Here is an 18,147-nt window from a genome sequence, read left to right as displayed (position 1 = left end):
ATACTGCTCACCATGTCTGTTGGCTCATTTTTGTCTGGACCTAAATGGGACAATCCTGGCATCTCAGCACTAGGACAGCCTTTGTATAGTTTGGTACCACAACAATCTGAGTACCACAGTGATTTACGACTGCTGGTTCCCCACAATGGGCCACTAACAGGAAAATCTGCCTGCCTGAGGTGAACCAATTTTCAGCCAGGCCTTTAATTGGTAGCAGTGGTGGGGTGCCCGAGTTTACAGCAGGTGGGGTGCTAGGGTGTGTCAGAAGTGGGCATGAGTTTTGGGTTCAGGTAACACTGGGAAGGAGGTTATTGAGGCATGTTAGCATTGTGGATTTGGGGCAGGTATTTGGCGGTACTGGGTTAGGTGTCAGAGTGGGGGGCACTGAGAGGGTGAGGGTGGAGGGATGGTCCCAGCGCTTGTGAGTACTGGAGAGGGATTCCTTGGATATGAGAGTTCTAGTAAGGTGAGATCTGGGCTGCCTTTGACAGAATTTAGGCATTTCTGATGGGAGTTATTAAATTTTATTGGCGATTTAAAACATTGTTAATTTTTATTTTTAGATTTTAACATATTTGTCAGGTAAATTGTATTTTTTTCTGCATAGCGTGAGAGTGAGATTTCAGTGAGAATGGAAAGAGTGGGAGTTTTCAGTGAGAAGGACAAGAGTGGGAATTGGCCACAACCCTGTGGGAATTTTTCCTCCAGCCTTTCCAGAGACCGCGCTCCTGATTTTTTTTTTATTCATGGGATGTGGGCGTCACTGGCAAGGCTAGCATTTATTACCCATCCCTAATTGCTCTTGAGAAGATGGTGAGCCGCTGCTTTGAACTGCAGAGGGCAGCTAAGAGTCAACCACATTGCTGTGGGCCAAGAGTTACAAGTGGGCCAGACCGGGTAAGGATGGCAGATTTCCTTCCCTAAAGGACATAAGTGAACCAGGTGGGTTTTAATGACAATCCGGTAGTTTCCATGGTTCATAACTGATGGTAGCTTTTTTAAAATTCCAGATTTATTTTATTAGAATTTAAATTTCCCAGCTGCCGTGTGGGATTTGAACTCGCGTCTCATAAGAATATAAAAAATAGGAGCAGGCGTAGGCCATTTGGCCCCTTGAGCCTGCTCCGCCATTCAATGAGATCATGTCTCTGGATTATTAGTCCAGGTTTCTGGATTACAAGTCCAGTAACAACCATTATGCTACCGTACCCATGAACCATGTCCCCTGACCACAATGTTCATGGCAGTCTGTGCCAGAGGGGGCAAGAAATGGTTGGTGAGTCTGCTCCCTGGCCAATAACTAATTTAATCCCCAATATGTTTTTACATGGCATAAAACAATGCATTTGTTACCATTTATTGCCATCACAGTAGCCTAGGATTCTAACTTGTATATTCTATACATAAATGGTGGTCACCTCATTCTTAGTGGATGCAATCATTAAATTTAAAGTAATAATTGTGAGGCCACATTTGCTTCAGGTTTTCCATGCTAGTGATCTGAGGGAATTTTAGACACTTCTAACGTAATCTGTGCCTCTGTACATTGACTGCACTGTGTACCGGTACATTTCACTAAGACAGCTCATCGTTTTATTCCATTCAGTTAATGAGTATTTTATCCTGTATATATTTCCTTTTCTCTTCCTTTGAAGGCACAAGTAGAATTTTAACTTGTATTTTTTCTTACCCAATGGCATTATTGCCAGGTACTTTTACTGATCAAATTGAGGGATAATGAGAAAATGACACTAATTATTTAAAAGGAGGATCATCCTTATTTTTTGTGAAAATAGCTGTTCTGTTTCAAAGGGGCTTCTAATGACATTTTATTATTCATTCCAATTGCAGAGCTAGTTTTCAGACTTGCAGAAGATGAAGGAGTAAAATGCAGCACACCCAAGACCACGACAAAAGGAAAGTTGGAACAGTCATTAAAGAAGGTACAGGAAACAATTATAACATTCCTTAGAGAGATTATTATTGCACATATATTAAAGCATACCTGTTTTAGCTTATTGAAGAAAGTAAACTGTATTTTCCAGAGCGCAGTACTTTGAGTTCACCCTTGACTGACAAGTCTTAAAATTCATAGATTTCTGTTTTGTGAATATGAAAAATGGCTATACACCACAGAGATTTTTTAATGTTTTACCAAGTTTATAATCATGTTGAAAGCTACTTCTGAGGCTTGCAGTTTTCTTCAAAAGCTATTTCATAGTTTTTGTAAACATATTGCCCCTATTCTACAGTCATCACCATTGAACTTACAGTTTTGGAACAAATTCTTTTACTTTTCATGTTTAGTCCTTCTGTCGAGATCTGTTGATTAATGTTGTTTTCATCGTTAGTTGAAGCATGCCTGGATAACTCATCCAGTCAATGCCAGTGTCCAGATTCTGACAGGCTTTTTAGGTGTAGGTATCCATGTTGGATGATTGCATTGCCTTCTAAGATCTGTCCCAAATGCTGAAAGAAATCTCTTCTCAGCATCACACAAAAGAGCAAGATTTAAAGTGAGTGTGAAATACTGGGGCGAACCCAAGAAATACTGTTTTTCCAAAAGCAGTGGCCAAATCAGCTTTTACATTGGTTCACAAGCAGATGGTTTTTGAGTTCTCTAAATCTTGAGACCATCTCCAAACCTCACTTCAAACTAGACAGTATTGTCCTACATCCGAATTACCCTATTGTTGCCTGCGCAGGCCACCGATTATTGCTTTGGAAGTGGTCAGAGGTCAGTATCAGCAATGATTTTCTCTAAAGGAACCTCAACTGAATTCTCATCCAGGGAGACCTCACTCTTTGAATCATGATTGGCTTTGTTTAATACTTCAGCAGACTCCATGGAACTAACTAAAGTCCCATCATCAACTGTTGCAGACCTAAAAGTGGAGGCCATTTTAAGTTTTTCTATTTTCTCCCCACCTTTTCGGGCATCAGCCTTGGCTGAGACTGGATAATGTCAAGTTTTGATGAATCGCTTCCTTTTAAAGGGGGGGATTCAGCTCCAGGATTTAGCTCCAGTAAGAATTTATAACTCAAGGGTCGTTCATTAAATTTCCAGTATCAGTTGATTAAAGCAATGGCTTTATCTGGTTCCAGAATACCCAAGAACCAGAAATCATTGATGTTTGACCTTTGTTGGCTTATTGACTGCTTAGAATTAGTTTCATTGAAGCCAGCAGGGAGATGACCACATGTCAATGAACTCCCGACTGCCTCAGATTTTGGGAAAGAGGAAGACAATCATGTGACCCCTCATTTCTTTGGTTATATGGACATTTGGTTTGACAATTACAATGCTTGTCTAATTTCTCATTCGGTTTTTTATGTCCCTGCAAATTCTGCCTTTATTTCACAGTGGCTAGGGCTGATAAAATGTACATGGACTCCACAGCCACAGGGGAGTTCTTTTTAAAAAAAATTGCCAGGGATTCCTCAGTGATGTTTCATGAAAAGGTAAACTAGAGGCAAATCATGTTGTTCTCATGACTTTTTCAGAAGTTGCTTGCTTAACAATAACTCTGAACATTGTCTCAGTGCCATACAATCATGTAATTCAAAGTAGAGGAATGTTCCAAGGTATTCGAACAAATCTACTGTCTCCTGGTTCCAATCCGAATGTAACCACTCCACTTTGTTGAATGGTTTCTTCTCTGCTCACTTCAACTATGTGCTAAGACTCCATCCTTAGTCCCCTCTCATTTATCATCTAACTTGCCCATGCTGATAAAATCCAACTTTATCTCTCTAACACCACTGACTGATGGTGATGGACTGGTGGTCAAATAGTGCAGCAAGTGATGAATGTGTTGAAATTTCCTTCAGGTTAATGGCAGAAACAAAGACCAGGAGGAAGCCATTCGGTCCCTCGAACCTGCTCCGCCATTCATTGAGATCATGGCTGATCTGTGCTTCTTGGTTCTTGCTCACTGCCTATGTACCTCTGGATCCAGCTTTATCAGCCTCCTCAGCTATGGCTGAACCAGGTTGTATTGAATCTCAGTGCTCTGCTTCATATCCCCAAGGATTGATTTCTCAAATGATTTCCACACTTGCTCCCATTCCTCCACTTTTCTAACTTCAATTAAGTACTCTACGCAGTGTAGTGGTTATGTTACTGGGCTAGTAATTCAGAGGCCTGAATCTATTGCAGACCATTATGGCAGTTTGAGACTTTGAATTCAATGTAAAAAAAAAAAAAATTATTCTGGAAATAAAAAACTGGTCAATGAAGCTGTCAAATTGTCTTAAACCCCCATCTAGTTCACTCGTGTCCTTTCGGGAAGGAAACCTGCTTTCCTTACCCATTCTGGCCTGTATGTAATTTCAGTCCCACACCAACGTTGACTAGTGAGCCACTCAGTTGTATCAAATCGCTACAAAGAATAACATTAACAATACTGGATGGACAACTCAGCTTTGACATAGGCATTGAATCAGGCACCTCCAAATTCCCCTCCAAGTCACACATTGTCGTGACTCAGACATATATTTCTGTGCATTCATGGTCACTGGGTCAAAATCCTGGAACTCCGTACCGAACAGCAGTCTGAGAGCATCTTCATCGCACATAGTGCAGCGGTCCACCACCATTTTCCGAAGGACAATAAATGCTGGTCTTGCCAGCGACGCCCACATCCCGAAAATGAATTTTTAAAAAACTTGTTATGGGGGAGTCAGTGTATTTTGGCTATGAAGTTGAAAATTAAAGTGATGGTATATATACTTGTGCCATGTTTGGATGGCCTGTTCATTTATGTTCATGTTTGCGAACTGAACTACATTCAGAAAATGAGAAATATCATATGGAATGTAGGTAATCTAGCATATACATGTTGATGAAGTTTCTTTACTAGTGCTTGGGCTACCAATTAATAAAACCCAGGGAAGCTGCTGAACATATTTGTTGACTAGCTGGCTAAAAAGTAAATCTCTCATTATACTGATAGCAAATCAGTTACAGCCACCTAAAATTGGCTTTTTTTTAACCGAGCAGCCACAGATCTGTGATGGCTCTGGTTGGGTTGCTGACTGATTTCTCAGACGTAACATTTCTTATAACACGAGAAACTGTCATAATTTGCTTCCTGCTGGTTGAATCTAAACAAAATAAGCGCAGTACAGAATATATTGTAGTGGAATGACGACATAGTGAAAGAGTAAGGATGAAAAAAATTTGGGGAACATATAAATATTAAAATGACATTACTGTATCTTAAAACTAAGTTGTGAAGCATAAAATATATAAATTGATAAAATATGCTAATAGTCGATGATCTGTGTCATAAAAAGCATTTTTATACGTTTTCTACTCGATGAAGAACGCAGATATTCAAATAAGCCTCAGATCTCTGAATCATCATTCTATAGAGAAACGCTTTTAGGCATTAATGATGCATCGGAGTTTTATTATTAGTGCATTTCTTCGTTTGAATATGGATAAGGTTACACTGAATAAAAATGTTCTAAATGGCAGATTCTTACAATCATTATTTAAATGCAATACATGCAACATTTGTTGGGTTTAAAAAAAACTTTTTATTTAGCTTTTTACCTAATTATATATAAATGTAGAATCTACAAGAACAAGTATTACACTAACAATAGTGAAAATAACAGCAAGGATACATCCTGATCATGGAACCACACCAAATTAAGATTTTCTCAACAATACAACCATTGGATGATTGAAGTCCCAAGCTAAAGTCTGACTACTATATGGTGAAGTGCTTAGAAGGCCAAGGTAACAGTAGGAATTAAAAGAATTCTCCGTAGCTTTACTCAATATATTCTACATGTAAGATAAGGAAATCACTCCCAATTCCTGGTTGAAGATGTTTACAAGATATAACAGAACTCAGCATGGGAAGGGGAAATGCAAGGGAGATCACTAACCCTCATTTGAGAGGTAACCGATAAACATACCTCTGCTTCTTTGTGTCCCCAGACTGCTGCTAGTTCGTCTGGCAGGATTAGGATGGTCCTATATGCACACAGCATTAGAACATGAGCAAAACTTAGTCGAGAAAATATATTTTAGCCCATCAAAGTTGAATGTCTGTAAAATTAAAAAGGAAGACTTGCGTTTATACAGCCTCTTTCACAACCTCAGAACATCTCAAAGCACTTTACAGCCAATTAAGTACTTTTGATGTCACTGTTACTAATCGCTAGGAAAGGTGCCAGCCAATTTGCACACAGCAAGGCCCCACAAACAGCAATGTGACAATGACCAGATAATCTGTTTTAGTGATGCTGGTTGAGGGATAAATATTGGCCAGGACATAGGAGAACTCCCCTGCTCTTCTTTGAAATAGTGCCGTCCATCTGAGAGGGCAGATGGAGCCTTGGTTTAATGTCTCATCCAAAAGACGACACCTCTGATAGTGCAGCAATCCCTCAGTACTGCCCCTCCGAAAGTGCAGCCACCCTCTGCACTTCACTGGAGTGCTCCACCCACGATCTTCTGACTCCGAGACGAGAGTGCTGCCTATTGAACCACGACTGACAACTCTTTGTAATATATACTCTTTCATATTGCCTGGTAGATTATTACCAAATCACGAAGTAAACAATTATTACTCGAAGATTTATTTTAAATTTACTTTTAAATTTATTTATTCTTGTCATACCAGTCTGGCTCGCCCTGAATTAATGTTCTGGGTTCTGTACCATTTAATACTTTTATGTAATCAATACTGGGGTCCTCTCCTTCTACTTACACCATAGAGCTTAACTATCTCTTTTCTCTCATCCTCTTTACACTTGGGATCTCCTCTGCACCTTCCCCAGTGAATATATGTCCCTTTCGAAGTATGCTAAAGTGTGTGTGACTGTACATGGCCTGAGCCTTGCCTGCTGGGAGTGGCTATTGGGAATTTGGATGTTAAGTACAGCAACCCCTGTAAAGATTACTTTGTAGATGCCTCTTATCAACCTTTGCAGACCGATACAGTTCTAATTCTGCATCCCGGTATTCTCTTTACTTTTTGAATTGCTTCCCCACAGTTTATCGATTTTGATTATCTCGTTTTGCTAATTCATTTCCCAATGGTATATACCCATGTCGCTCATTTTTTTTACCCAATATGTAATGGTTTACATTTGTCAGTATTACACTCCATTTGCAATTTGTCTGCCAAATTGCATAACAATTCCTTTCATTTTCTGGAAGGGGCAGGAGGTATTTGTCCAAAGAAAGATGCTGGAAATAAATAGGGCTAGAGTTTGATCGTGCCAATGGGAGATCCGGGCCTCATTATCATACTTCCCGGCAAGCTACGGCAGGAATGTGGCCATCCATTTGCAGGCTCAACTGATAATTGCATGAGGTGGCCTCGGGCAGCCAAGCCATTTAAAAACAAATTCAATTCTCCCATTTTCCAGTGTAAATGGGCGGGAAAAAGTTACAGATCGTCCAAAATATATCTACAACAACTACAACCTGCATTTATATAGCGCCTTTAACATAGTAAAACATCCCAGGGCGTTTCGCAGGAGCGATTATCAAGCAATATTTGACTACATAAGGTGATAACGGGGCAGGTGATTAAAAGCTTGGTCAAAGAGGTAGGTTTTAAGTAGCGTGTCAAAGGTGGAGAAGAGGGGTGGAGAGGCGGAGGGGTTTAGGGAAGGAATTCCAGAGATCAGGGTCTCAGCAGCTGAAGGCACGGCTGCCAATGGTGGAGTGATTAAAATCGGGGGACGAATAAGAGGCAAGATTTGAGCTGCGTAGAGATCTCGGCGGGATGAAGGGCTGGAGGATATTACAGCGACTGGGACGAGTGAGGCCATGGAAGGAATTGAAAAGAAGAATGATAATTTTAAAATCGAGATGTTGCTGGACCAGGAGGCAATGTAGGTCTAAAGAGATTTAGCATATATATTTGGGATAGAAGGAGGCTGTCTGAGGATATGAATAGCTGAAACGATCTGTTACTCACCTGTTGCCAGGTTAGGAACTGTTTGTAAAAAAAAGATTCAAAATTGAATGAAACATTTGAGCTCAGACTTTCCACAGACGTTACCCCGATTTTGCACCAGTGGATTGACGGAACCCACAAAGAAATAGCGTCGACAGTTTTCAGCAGTTTATGTAGTTTCTCCAGGGGTTACGCCGATTCCTTGCTGAACTCATGGTAAGAAATCAAGAACCCCACCGAAATTCCAGGTTCTCATTTGAAAACTTAGCCCATGTTTGTCAAACATGTTCAAAATAAGTGACTTAAATGTAGTCAATTGAGTATGTTGAATGGTCTTGTTTTATAGTGGGCTGTTAGTTTAGAGTAAGCTCGGGAGTCCTGTATACAGGACGATTCTAAATGAAACAAAAAGTATTGAATAAAATGTAGTCTTTTGAGAAAAGTCTAATTTATAAAAGAGGATTGTTGATTAGATTTAAGTAAGGCGTAAAAGACATTGCCTTTTTAAAGTTACGCTGTTTGATAAAGCAATTTGAATAAATCAGTTGTTAAAAATTGTTTCTGTTATGAATTTTGATTTTTAAGATATGGGGGTATATGGAAATGAAAGCTGGGCGGTTTCTGTAACGGTCAGCCGATCTGCATTGGAAGGTTTGCACCCGGGCAGCAAATTGAAAATCTGCCCCACAATCTTTTTTTTTAATTCACAGTTAGTATTTTACAAGTACCTTTGTATTTAACTGGTTTTAGTAACATGAGTTTTGTGATGATCTTTCCCATTCTGAATCATGGAGCCAGGAATCTATGTTGCAAGATTGCTTCATATTTCACACTAGTGGATTTACAGTCTTGAATTGAAAAATTAAAATCCATTTATATATCATCATGGGTGGGTCCTTCGGAATCGAGGAAGACTTGCTTCCACTCTTAGAATGAGTCCTTAGGTGGCTGGACAGTCTAATACAAGAGCCACAGTTCCTGTCGCAGGTGGGACAGATGGTGCTTGAGGGTAAGGGTGGGTGGGACTGGTTTGCTGCATGCTCTTTCCGCTGCCTGCACTTGCTTTCTGCACGCTCTCGGCGACGAGACTCGAGGTGCTCAGCGCCCTCCCGGATGCACTTCCTCCACTTAGGGCGGTCTTTGGCCAGGGACTCCGAGGTGTCGGTGGGGATGTTGTACTTTATCAGGGAGACTTTGAGGGTGACCTTGTAACGTCTCCTCTGCCCACCTTTGGCTCGATGGCCATGAAGGAGTTCCGAGTAGAGCGCTTGCTTTGGGAGACTCCCATTTATAAACACTAATGCAATTTTCAACCAGTGAACTATTTAAATGATTTTAAAACTGGGTATACGTGCTACATAAGCAGAGCAGCTTTAGATCACATTGATATGTATTAACTATCCCTTGTGACTAGCTATATGAGTACCAGGGGTAATCCAAAGGTTTCTTTTTCCAGGATGTGTGTTAATATCTGAGAACAGTTATATTTTATTTTGTACTCTGTTCTTACAGTATGAATTTCAAATGTATCCTAAAGGTGCTGGTGATATCTGTGTAAGGGAGCTGGAAGCTGTTGATGGTACTTTGTGAATTGTGCATTAACTTGTAGGGAGTAATTTAGAGGAGATGATGCTGTTGTTTGTCGTCGTAACAAGTGCCATATGGTCAGGTAATGAAAGCTGTCATCGCATTATTACAGAATGACAAACATCATGTTAAATATAATAATGTACAGCACAGGAAATGCTCATATTCATTTGTCTTCAGGAGGAATGAGTAATTGAAATAATTTGTGTACTATAGTCCAGGGATGTCAGAGGAATTATTTCACTTTATCCTCTCCAATATAGAAGAACAACTGTAATTTTCAGAAGGGTTGCATGTTTTACTTCCAGGGGGCAGGTAAAACTGAAAAAGACAGGGAAAATTGCCTTGGGTAAGAACCCTGTAGGCATTTTGTATGCATTTCTAACTTGTCTTGAAAAGAGACAATAATATGAAAAAATGTATAGTTGTCCAAAACTGACAGCACTGAATTGTACGGTCAGACATTAATATTGGATGTATTATATTGCTGAGCTTCCATGTCACATGAAAATGTCTAATAGACTGGGGCTTGAAATGTATTAGCACCTTTTTCTTTGTATTCTTTAGTGTAATAGGCTGTTAAAAGTTGACAGCAGCAGTGAGTAGTATTACAGACTATAGCCTTTATTGTACAAGTCATTTAAGATGAGGGATCAGTCAGAATATATTCTTCTTCATTTTTTAAGTGCTTAAATTTAATTCTGTATGCACCCTGCAGCAAAGAATTTTTGAACACGTTATATGCTTGCAAGATTTTACTGTGTTGTCGTTCAGGAAATTCATTTTTAAAATGAGATTTCCACTATTTAACTGTTGAAATGTTCCAACATCTAGATTTTAAAGTTTTCTTTTCATTCAGGAAAGGTGAAAATTCAGATCTCTTTAAGACCACATTGCTCTTTTAGTCCATTTAGGTTAAATTTGTTTGGTGGATAAATTATTTATTTGTTCATTATAGGCTCCTGTCGTGGAACAAAAAGTGTTACAGTTTATGAAATAATGTGCAAAATTTCAATTGAAACAGACAATCCTGTTGAAAGTCAGTTAAAAATGCCACCCTTTTATTGATTTATTTATTTGAGGGTTTGTTGCATTGCAGTTTTCTTCCTCATTGACTCTTCTCCCTTCGTGCCAGCTACACGCCTTCTACCATGTTTGCAGGGCTCCACTGGTACCATTTATTTAGCTATTCCAGAATTGCATGGCAGTGGTGTATCCTTGACTCTTTCTTTCAATTTGTCTGTCCTTTTTGGTCTCGACCAAGTATCTCCCACTGTTGCACAGCGGAGATTGGACACTTAATACTTATCCTTCAGTCACAATCAATAAAATAGATTATCTGGTCGTTATCACATTGCTGTTTGTGGGAGCTTGCTGAGCGCAAATTGGCAAATTTGCAAATTTTTTAAAAAGTACTTCATTGGCTGTAAAGTGCTTTGCGATGACTGGTGGTCATGAAAAGCGCTATATAAATACACGATTTTCTTTAATAAAGTGAGGAGTTAAGCTTGTGTTCCATCACTTAATTAGCCATGTGATCGTGCTCCAGTGCACATGCTACCCATTGTCGCAATATAATTATTAAAATACCATATTAATTTATTTGTAGCATATACAGGTAAGTGACACTATAGCCCCCAATTTTAACCCTACCCGCCTGGTGCAAACAGGGCATGTGACCGGTTAAAATTGGGGGAAACCATCTAGTACCCCATTCCCGCTGTGGATTCATGATTTTTACGGACTGATGAACATATTTCAATCGAGGACCCATGATTTTATTGGGATCCTGACGCTATCTTAAAGTCCCAACCAGCCTCTGTCCCGACCAGCATCCAACCCGCCCAGTAATATGTCGCCAGATTGGCTGCAGAAACTGACTGACATGACTGGACCAATATTTAAAGGGACACTCACCTGCATTCATTTTGATTAATAGGATCTCCATGCTTTTCTGATAACTGCTATAACAACAACTTGTATTTATATAGTGCCTATAACACAAAACGTCCCAAGGTGCTTCACTAGAGTATTCTAAGACAAAAAATTTGACACTGAGCCACCTAAGGAGAAATTAGCGGGTGACCAAAAACGTGGTCAAAGAGGTAGGTTTTAAAGAGCGTCGTAAAGGAGGAAAGAGAGATGGAGAGGTTTAGGGAGGGAATTCTAGAGCTTTTAGGGTCTAGGCATCATAAGGCACAGCAACTAATGGTTGAGTGATTATAATCAGAGCTGCACAAGCGGGCAGAATTAGAGCAGCAGAGATATCTCGGGGAGTGGGGATCGTGGGGCTGGAGGAGATTTAGAGATAGGGAGGGGCGAGACCATGAAGGGATTTGGAAACTAGGATGAGAATTTTGAAATCGAGGCATTGCTTAACTGGGAGCCTAGAGGCACTGAAATGTATTCCAACACCCATTTTGCCTCCCTTGATGAAATCAACTAACTCGGCACAGGCAGGAAATTGGGCCTGGGAACGTGTGGGCTGTGTGGCTCAGTTAGGCACTTCTCAAAACAATTGAGAAGGAGCATTCTTACTTTGAAAGCTAATCTTAAAGTAATTGGCTTCCTGTTTCAGATCAACCGTTTGGAAAAGAAGCTCAAAACTATTCAGAGAGAAGCCACAGACCTGAGAGAAACAAATGCGGAACTGACCGAGGCCAAAGCTTCATTGAAAACAGCCTACAGCAAACTTCAGACTGAATCTGACAACCAAGTTATTGAAATAAGAGAACTGATGAAGGCAAATCAACAAATTAAGAGAGAAAAAAATGAGCTCGAAGCAATGATAGAAGGATTGAAAACAGAAGCTTCCTCTGTAAAGAGGCAAATGGCAGACGCAATAAAGTTGAGAATTGAAAATGAGCAGTTATTGCAGCAAATACAGAAGCTGCAGGAAGCACTTGAGTCGAAGACTGTTGCCGCCAAAGCCAGAACTATAGAGGGAGCCAGCTGTGGCAACAGTGCGTGTAAAGCAGTAGGCTACAATCCCAGGGCAAAAAGAAGAAAAAACAATTCTATGAAACGGTACCAGCGCTTCCTCAACCGATCCATCAAGGAGATGAGCACTGTCTTTGAGCACTTCAGTAAGGATGGGTGGGAAGATTTAACTGGACCCAGGTACAGTTCTCATTAACTTCGCCCTGCAGATAGGACAGTGTGGATATGCAAACTGTAAGCAAATGGAGATTGGATTTCATATACTGTCGATTTCATATTCAGGGGGAAAAAAAATTCTGTCAGATTTTTGAATAGTCATGGGATGTCTTGCTTCAAGCTTATTGACTGAAATTTGCATGGGAAATTAGCTCCAACTGCATGAATTTTTGAATAAATGCCAGGGAATCTAGAATAAGGCAATGCATGATTTCTTTCAGTGATACCATTTTCATGCAGTCATGAGGCTTGAAATTGACAGTTTGGCAGGTTGATTTAATTTGCTGGCCCTTTGCATATTCACCACTGACAGCTAAGGATTCCCAGGCAACCCTGCTAAGTCAGTTTAGTTATCTTGTGACATGTCGATCCAGGAGGAGAAACATTTTTTTCCCTCTTAATTTAGTTAGATAAATTTTGAATGACCTATTTTAGCTTGCTACCAGATGCTTACAAGCTGTTTAACATCCTTTAAATTAAGAACCATCCACACTAATTATTTCATGTATGTTTTATGCACAGTCATTGAACTAATGTTAATTGAATGATGGTTGAAAATGAGGTGTTTTGTTATTAATTTCCATTCTGGGGGTATTTACACTTGTATTTTTCTGCATTAAGATTGAAACTCCTGCCTATTGTAAAGCTTTGTTCTTTCAATAAGAACACACTTTCCCACTGTATTTCCATCCTAGTGACTCCGATGAGACTGCTGCTGAGAGTTTGGGAGAATTGATAGTGAAGACTGCTCAGCAAAGGGCTCCACCAGCAACAAGAAATACGGTAAGTAAAAAATCCTGCACTGAAGACAAAAAGCTGATTTTACAGTCAGCAGTCCATGTTTGTCAAAATTTGACTAAAGCTCCCAATGGGGAAACCTCTTAATACTATAGGTAGTACACGGAGTAAAATCAGTGATGTATTTTACAATGCACACATTAAAGAAATAAACAAAAAACAAATTTTCTTTTGCCTTATAGTAAAATCCAAGATATCTTAAAACAATACACCAGAAGTAAATAGTGTAGAAGGTTGACATTTTTATAGCTCAAAAAAATCTGTTGAAACCAGAATATTACTGATGTTATACAATGTGAAATTGTTTTGATATAATAGACTATGGCCATATATCTAAGAGTGCAAATTGGAGAATTAGCTTACATAGAAACATGGGTGCAGGAGCAGGCCATTTGGCCCTTCGAGCCTGCACCACCATTCAATAAGATCATGGCTGAGCATTCACCTCAGTATCCCTTTCCTGCTTTCTCTCCATACTCCTTGATCCCTTTTGCCGTAAGGGCCATATCTAACTCCCTCTTGAATATATCTAACGAACTGGCATCAACAACTTTCTGCGGTAGAGAATTCCACAGCTTAACAACTCTCTCCTCATCACGATCCTAAATGGCTTACCCCTTATCCTTAGACTGTGACCCCTGGTTCTGGACTTCCCCAACACCGGGAAGATTCTTCTTGCATCTAACCTGTTCAGTCCCGTCAGAATTTTATATATTTCTATGAGATCCCCTCTCATTCTTCTAAACTCCAGTGAATACAGGCCCAGTTGATCCAGTCTCTCCTCATATTTCAGTCCTGCCATCCCGGGAATCAGTCTGGTGAACCTTCGCTGCATTCCCTCAATAGCAAGAACGTCCTTCCTCAGATTAGGAGACCAAAACTGAACACAATATTCCAGGTGAGGCCTCACCAGGGCCCTGTACAACTGCATTAAGACCTCCCTGCTCCTATACTCAAATCCCTTAGCTATGAAGGCCAATATGCCATTTGCCGCCTTCACCGCCTGCTGTACCTGCATGCCAACTTTCAATGACTGATGTACCATGACACCCAAGTCTCGTTGCACCTCCCCTTTTCCTAATCTGCCATTCAGATAATAATCTGCTTTCATGTTTTTGCCACCAAAGTGATAACCTCACATTTATCCACATTTATCCACATTATACTGCATCTGCCATGCATTTGCCCACTCACCTAACCTGTCCAAGTCACCCTGCAGCCTCTTAGCATCCTCCTCACAGCTCACACCGCCACCCAGCTTAGTGTCATCTGCAAACTTGGAGATATTACACTCAATTCCTTCATCTAAATCATTGATGTATAGTGTAAATAGCTGGGGTCCCAGCACTGAGCCCTACGACACCCCACTCATCACTGCCTGCCATTCTGAGAATGACCCGTTTATCCCTGCTCTCTGCTTCCTGTCTGCCAACCAGTTCTCGATCCACGTCAATACACTACCCCCAATACCATGTGCTTTAATTTTTGCACACTAATCTCTTGTGTGGGACCTTGTCAAAAAGCCTTTTGAAAGTCCAAATACACCACATCCACTGGTTCTCCCTTGTCCACTCTACTAGTTACATCCTCAAAAAATTCCAGAAGATTTGTCAAGCATGATTTCCCTTTCATAAATCTATGCTGACTTGGACTGATCCTGTCACTGCTTTCCAAATGCGCTGCTATTTCATCTTTAATAATTGATTCCAATATTTTCCCCACTTCTGATGTCAGGCTAACCGTTTTTAATTACCCGTTTTCCCTCTCCCTCCTTTTTTAAAAAGTGGTGTTACATTAGCTACCCTCCAGTCTATAGGAGCTGATCCAGAGTCGATAGACTGTTGGAAAATGATCACCAATGCATCCACTATTTCTAGGGCCACTTCCTTAAATACGCTGGGATGCAGACTATCGGGCCCTGGGGATTTATCGGCCTTCAATCCCATCAATTTCCCTAACACAATTTCCTGACTAATAAGGATTTCTTTCAGTTCCTCCTTCTTGCTGGACCCTCGATCCCCTAGTATTTCCGGAAGGTTATTTGTGTCTTCCTTCGTGAAGACAGAACCAAAGTATTTGTTCAATTGGTCTGCCATTTCTTTGTTCCCCATTATAAATTCACCTGATTCTGACTGCTAGGGACCTACATTTGTCTTCACTAATCTTTTTCTCTTCACATATCAATAGAAGCTTTTGCAGTCAGTTTTTATGTTCCCTGCAAGCTTCTTCTCATACTCTATTTTCCCCCTACTAATTAAACCCTTTGTCCTCCTCTACTGAATTTTAAATTTCTCCCAGTCCTCAGGTTTGCTGCTATTTCTGGCCAATTTATATGCCTCTTCCTTGGATTTAACACTATCCTTAATTTCCCTTGTTAGCCACCTTCCCCATTTTATTTTTACTCCAGACAGGGATGTACAATTGTTGAAGTTCATCCATGTGATCTTCAAATGTTTGCCATTGCCTATCCACCGTCAACCCTTTAAGTATTATTTGCCAGTCTATTCTAGCCAATTCACGTCTCATACCATCGACGTTATCTTTCTTTAAATTCAAGACCCTAGTCTCTGAATTAACTATGTCACTCTCCATCTTAATAAAGAATTTTACCATATTATGGTCACTCTTCCCCAAGGAGCCTCGCACAACAATGTTGCTAATTAGTCCTTTCTCATTACACATCACCCAGTCTAGGATGGCCAGCCCTCTAGTTGATTCCTCGACATATTGGTCTAGAAAACCTTCCCTAATACACTCCAGGAAATCCTCCTCCACTGTATTGCTACCAGTTTGGTTAGCCCAATCTATATGTAGATTAAAGTTGCGCATGATAACTGCAGTACCCTTATTGCACGCATCCCTAATTTCTTGTTTGATGCTGTCCCCAACCTCACTACTACTGTTTGGTGGTCTGTATACAACTCCCACTCGCGTTTTCTGCCCTTTGGTATTCTGCAGCTCTACCCATATAGATTCCACATCATTCAAGCTAATGTGCTTCCTTACTATTGCGTTAATTTCCTCTTTAACCAGCCACGCTCTCCCACCTCCAATTCCTTTCTGTCTATTCTTTCTTAATGTTGAATACCCCTGGATGTTGAGTTCCCAGCCTTGGTCACCCTGGAGCCATGTCTCCGTAATCCCAATTATATCATATTCGTTACTAGCCGCCTGCGCAGTTAATTTGTCCACCTTATTACGAATACTCCTCGCATTGAGGCCAAGAGTCTTCAGGCTTGTCTTTTTAACACACTTTGTCCCTTTAGAATTTTGCTGTAATGTGGCCCTTTTTGATTGTTGCCTTGGGTTTCTCTGCCCTCCGCTTTTACTTTTCTTCTTTCTATCTTTTGCTTCTGCCCCCATTAAAGTCTGTGTAATGTTTAATATTCTGAACCTTTCTCATCGGATATCTTAGTGAAGACAATAATATAGTGGATCAATATTTATGTTGAACATTAGTAATTCTGGTTATGATAAATGGTAGATGGCTACCATTACAATGGTACAGTAGTTGTGCAGTTGGCAATTAATGAACAGTATGACTAGTTTTGGCACAGTGATGCTGAATGCTCCAGTTAATTTGAAATACATTATTCGTTGCTTTCAAGAGTATGGTAATTCAGTAATTTGGGCTATTTAACTTTCATTTATGAAGTTATTTTGTTTTTCATACCGTATGTGTCATGAACATGTTGGCCAAAAAATGGGAGATTTACTGAACCACAATACAACAGTCTAATTTTCTTGCACTTTATAAGCGCTTCATTATTTATCCATCTTTCTGGCATTTCCAGTAATTGTTTTGTTATTTTGATCCAGAGCTAACAGGATATGCTACAGAACACTTAACAGTGGAAAGGAGGTGGAGGAAAAAATGTGTACGCTAATATGTGAAATGAGAAAAGGACATAGAAGAGTAATCATGGGAGATTTTAACATCCCCCAAATAAACTGACAAGAAGAGATAGCAACAGGGGTACAGAGAATTGAGTTTTTACAATGTGTGCAGGACTCTTTTCTTACCAAGTATATAAAAAGCCCAACAAGAGAGGGAGCTCAGTTGAAATGGAAAAGAACATAAGCGAAGTAAGCATAGGAGAACATCTAGGCAATAGCGATCACAACATATGTGAATAGAAAAAGATTAGTGAAGACAAACATAGGTCCCTTGCAGTCAGATTCAGGTGAATTTATAATGGGGAACAAAGAAATGGCAGACCAGTTGAACATATACTTTAGTTCTGTCTTCACGAAGGAAGACACAAATAACCTTCCGGAAATACTAGGGGACCGAGGGTCTAGTGAGGAGGAGGAACTGAAGGAAATCCTTATTGGATGGGAAATTGTGTTCGATGCTGTCCCCAACCTCATTACTACTATTTGGTGGTCTGTATACAACTTCCACTAGCGTTTTCTGCCCTTTGGTATTCCGCAGCTCCATGATGACAAAAGGGAACACGAAAAGGTTAGAAAAGAAGTTTTTAAAAAAAACAATTAGGAAGACAAAGAGAAACGGAGAAATAAAATTGTCAAGGAATATAAAAAGAAATAGTTAAGTGTTCTACAGACACATAGGGCCCAAGTTTCCACATGATTTGCACCTGATTTTTAGGAGCAACTGGTGGAGAACGGACTATCTTAGAAATCGCAATTCTCCAATTTTTTTTTCTGCAGTTCT

General features: G+C 40.1%; 1 protein-coding gene across 5 annotated transcripts in view; it reads left to right on the top strand.

The window, feature by feature from the left end:
• The window catches only part of cntln (centlein, centrosomal protein), a 559,253-nt gene that overhangs the window by 249,381 nt on the left and 291,725 nt on the right, over nucleotides 1-18,147 (top strand). For all 5 annotated transcript variants that reach the window (XM_070886555.1, XM_070886564.1, XM_070886537.1 and 2 more), the window contains 3 exons: nucleotides 1,852-1,943; nucleotides 12,094-12,635; nucleotides 13,367-13,454. In XM_070886555.1, coding sequence (XP_070742656.1) covers nucleotides 1,852-1,943; nucleotides 12,094-12,635; nucleotides 13,367-13,454 — 722 coding nt within the window. The remainder of the gene's footprint in view (nucleotides 1-1,851; nucleotides 1,944-12,093; nucleotides 12,636-13,366; nucleotides 13,455-18,147) is intronic.

Source organism: Pristiophorus japonicus, chromosome 1 (assembly GCF_044704955.1).
Source record: "Pristiophorus japonicus isolate sPriJap1 chromosome 1, sPriJap1.hap1, whole genome shotgun sequence".
Lineage (NCBI taxonomy): Eukaryota > Metazoa > Chordata > Chondrichthyes > Pristiophoridae > Pristiophorus > Pristiophorus japonicus.
This window is presented reverse-complemented; position numbering and strand designations above follow the sequence as displayed.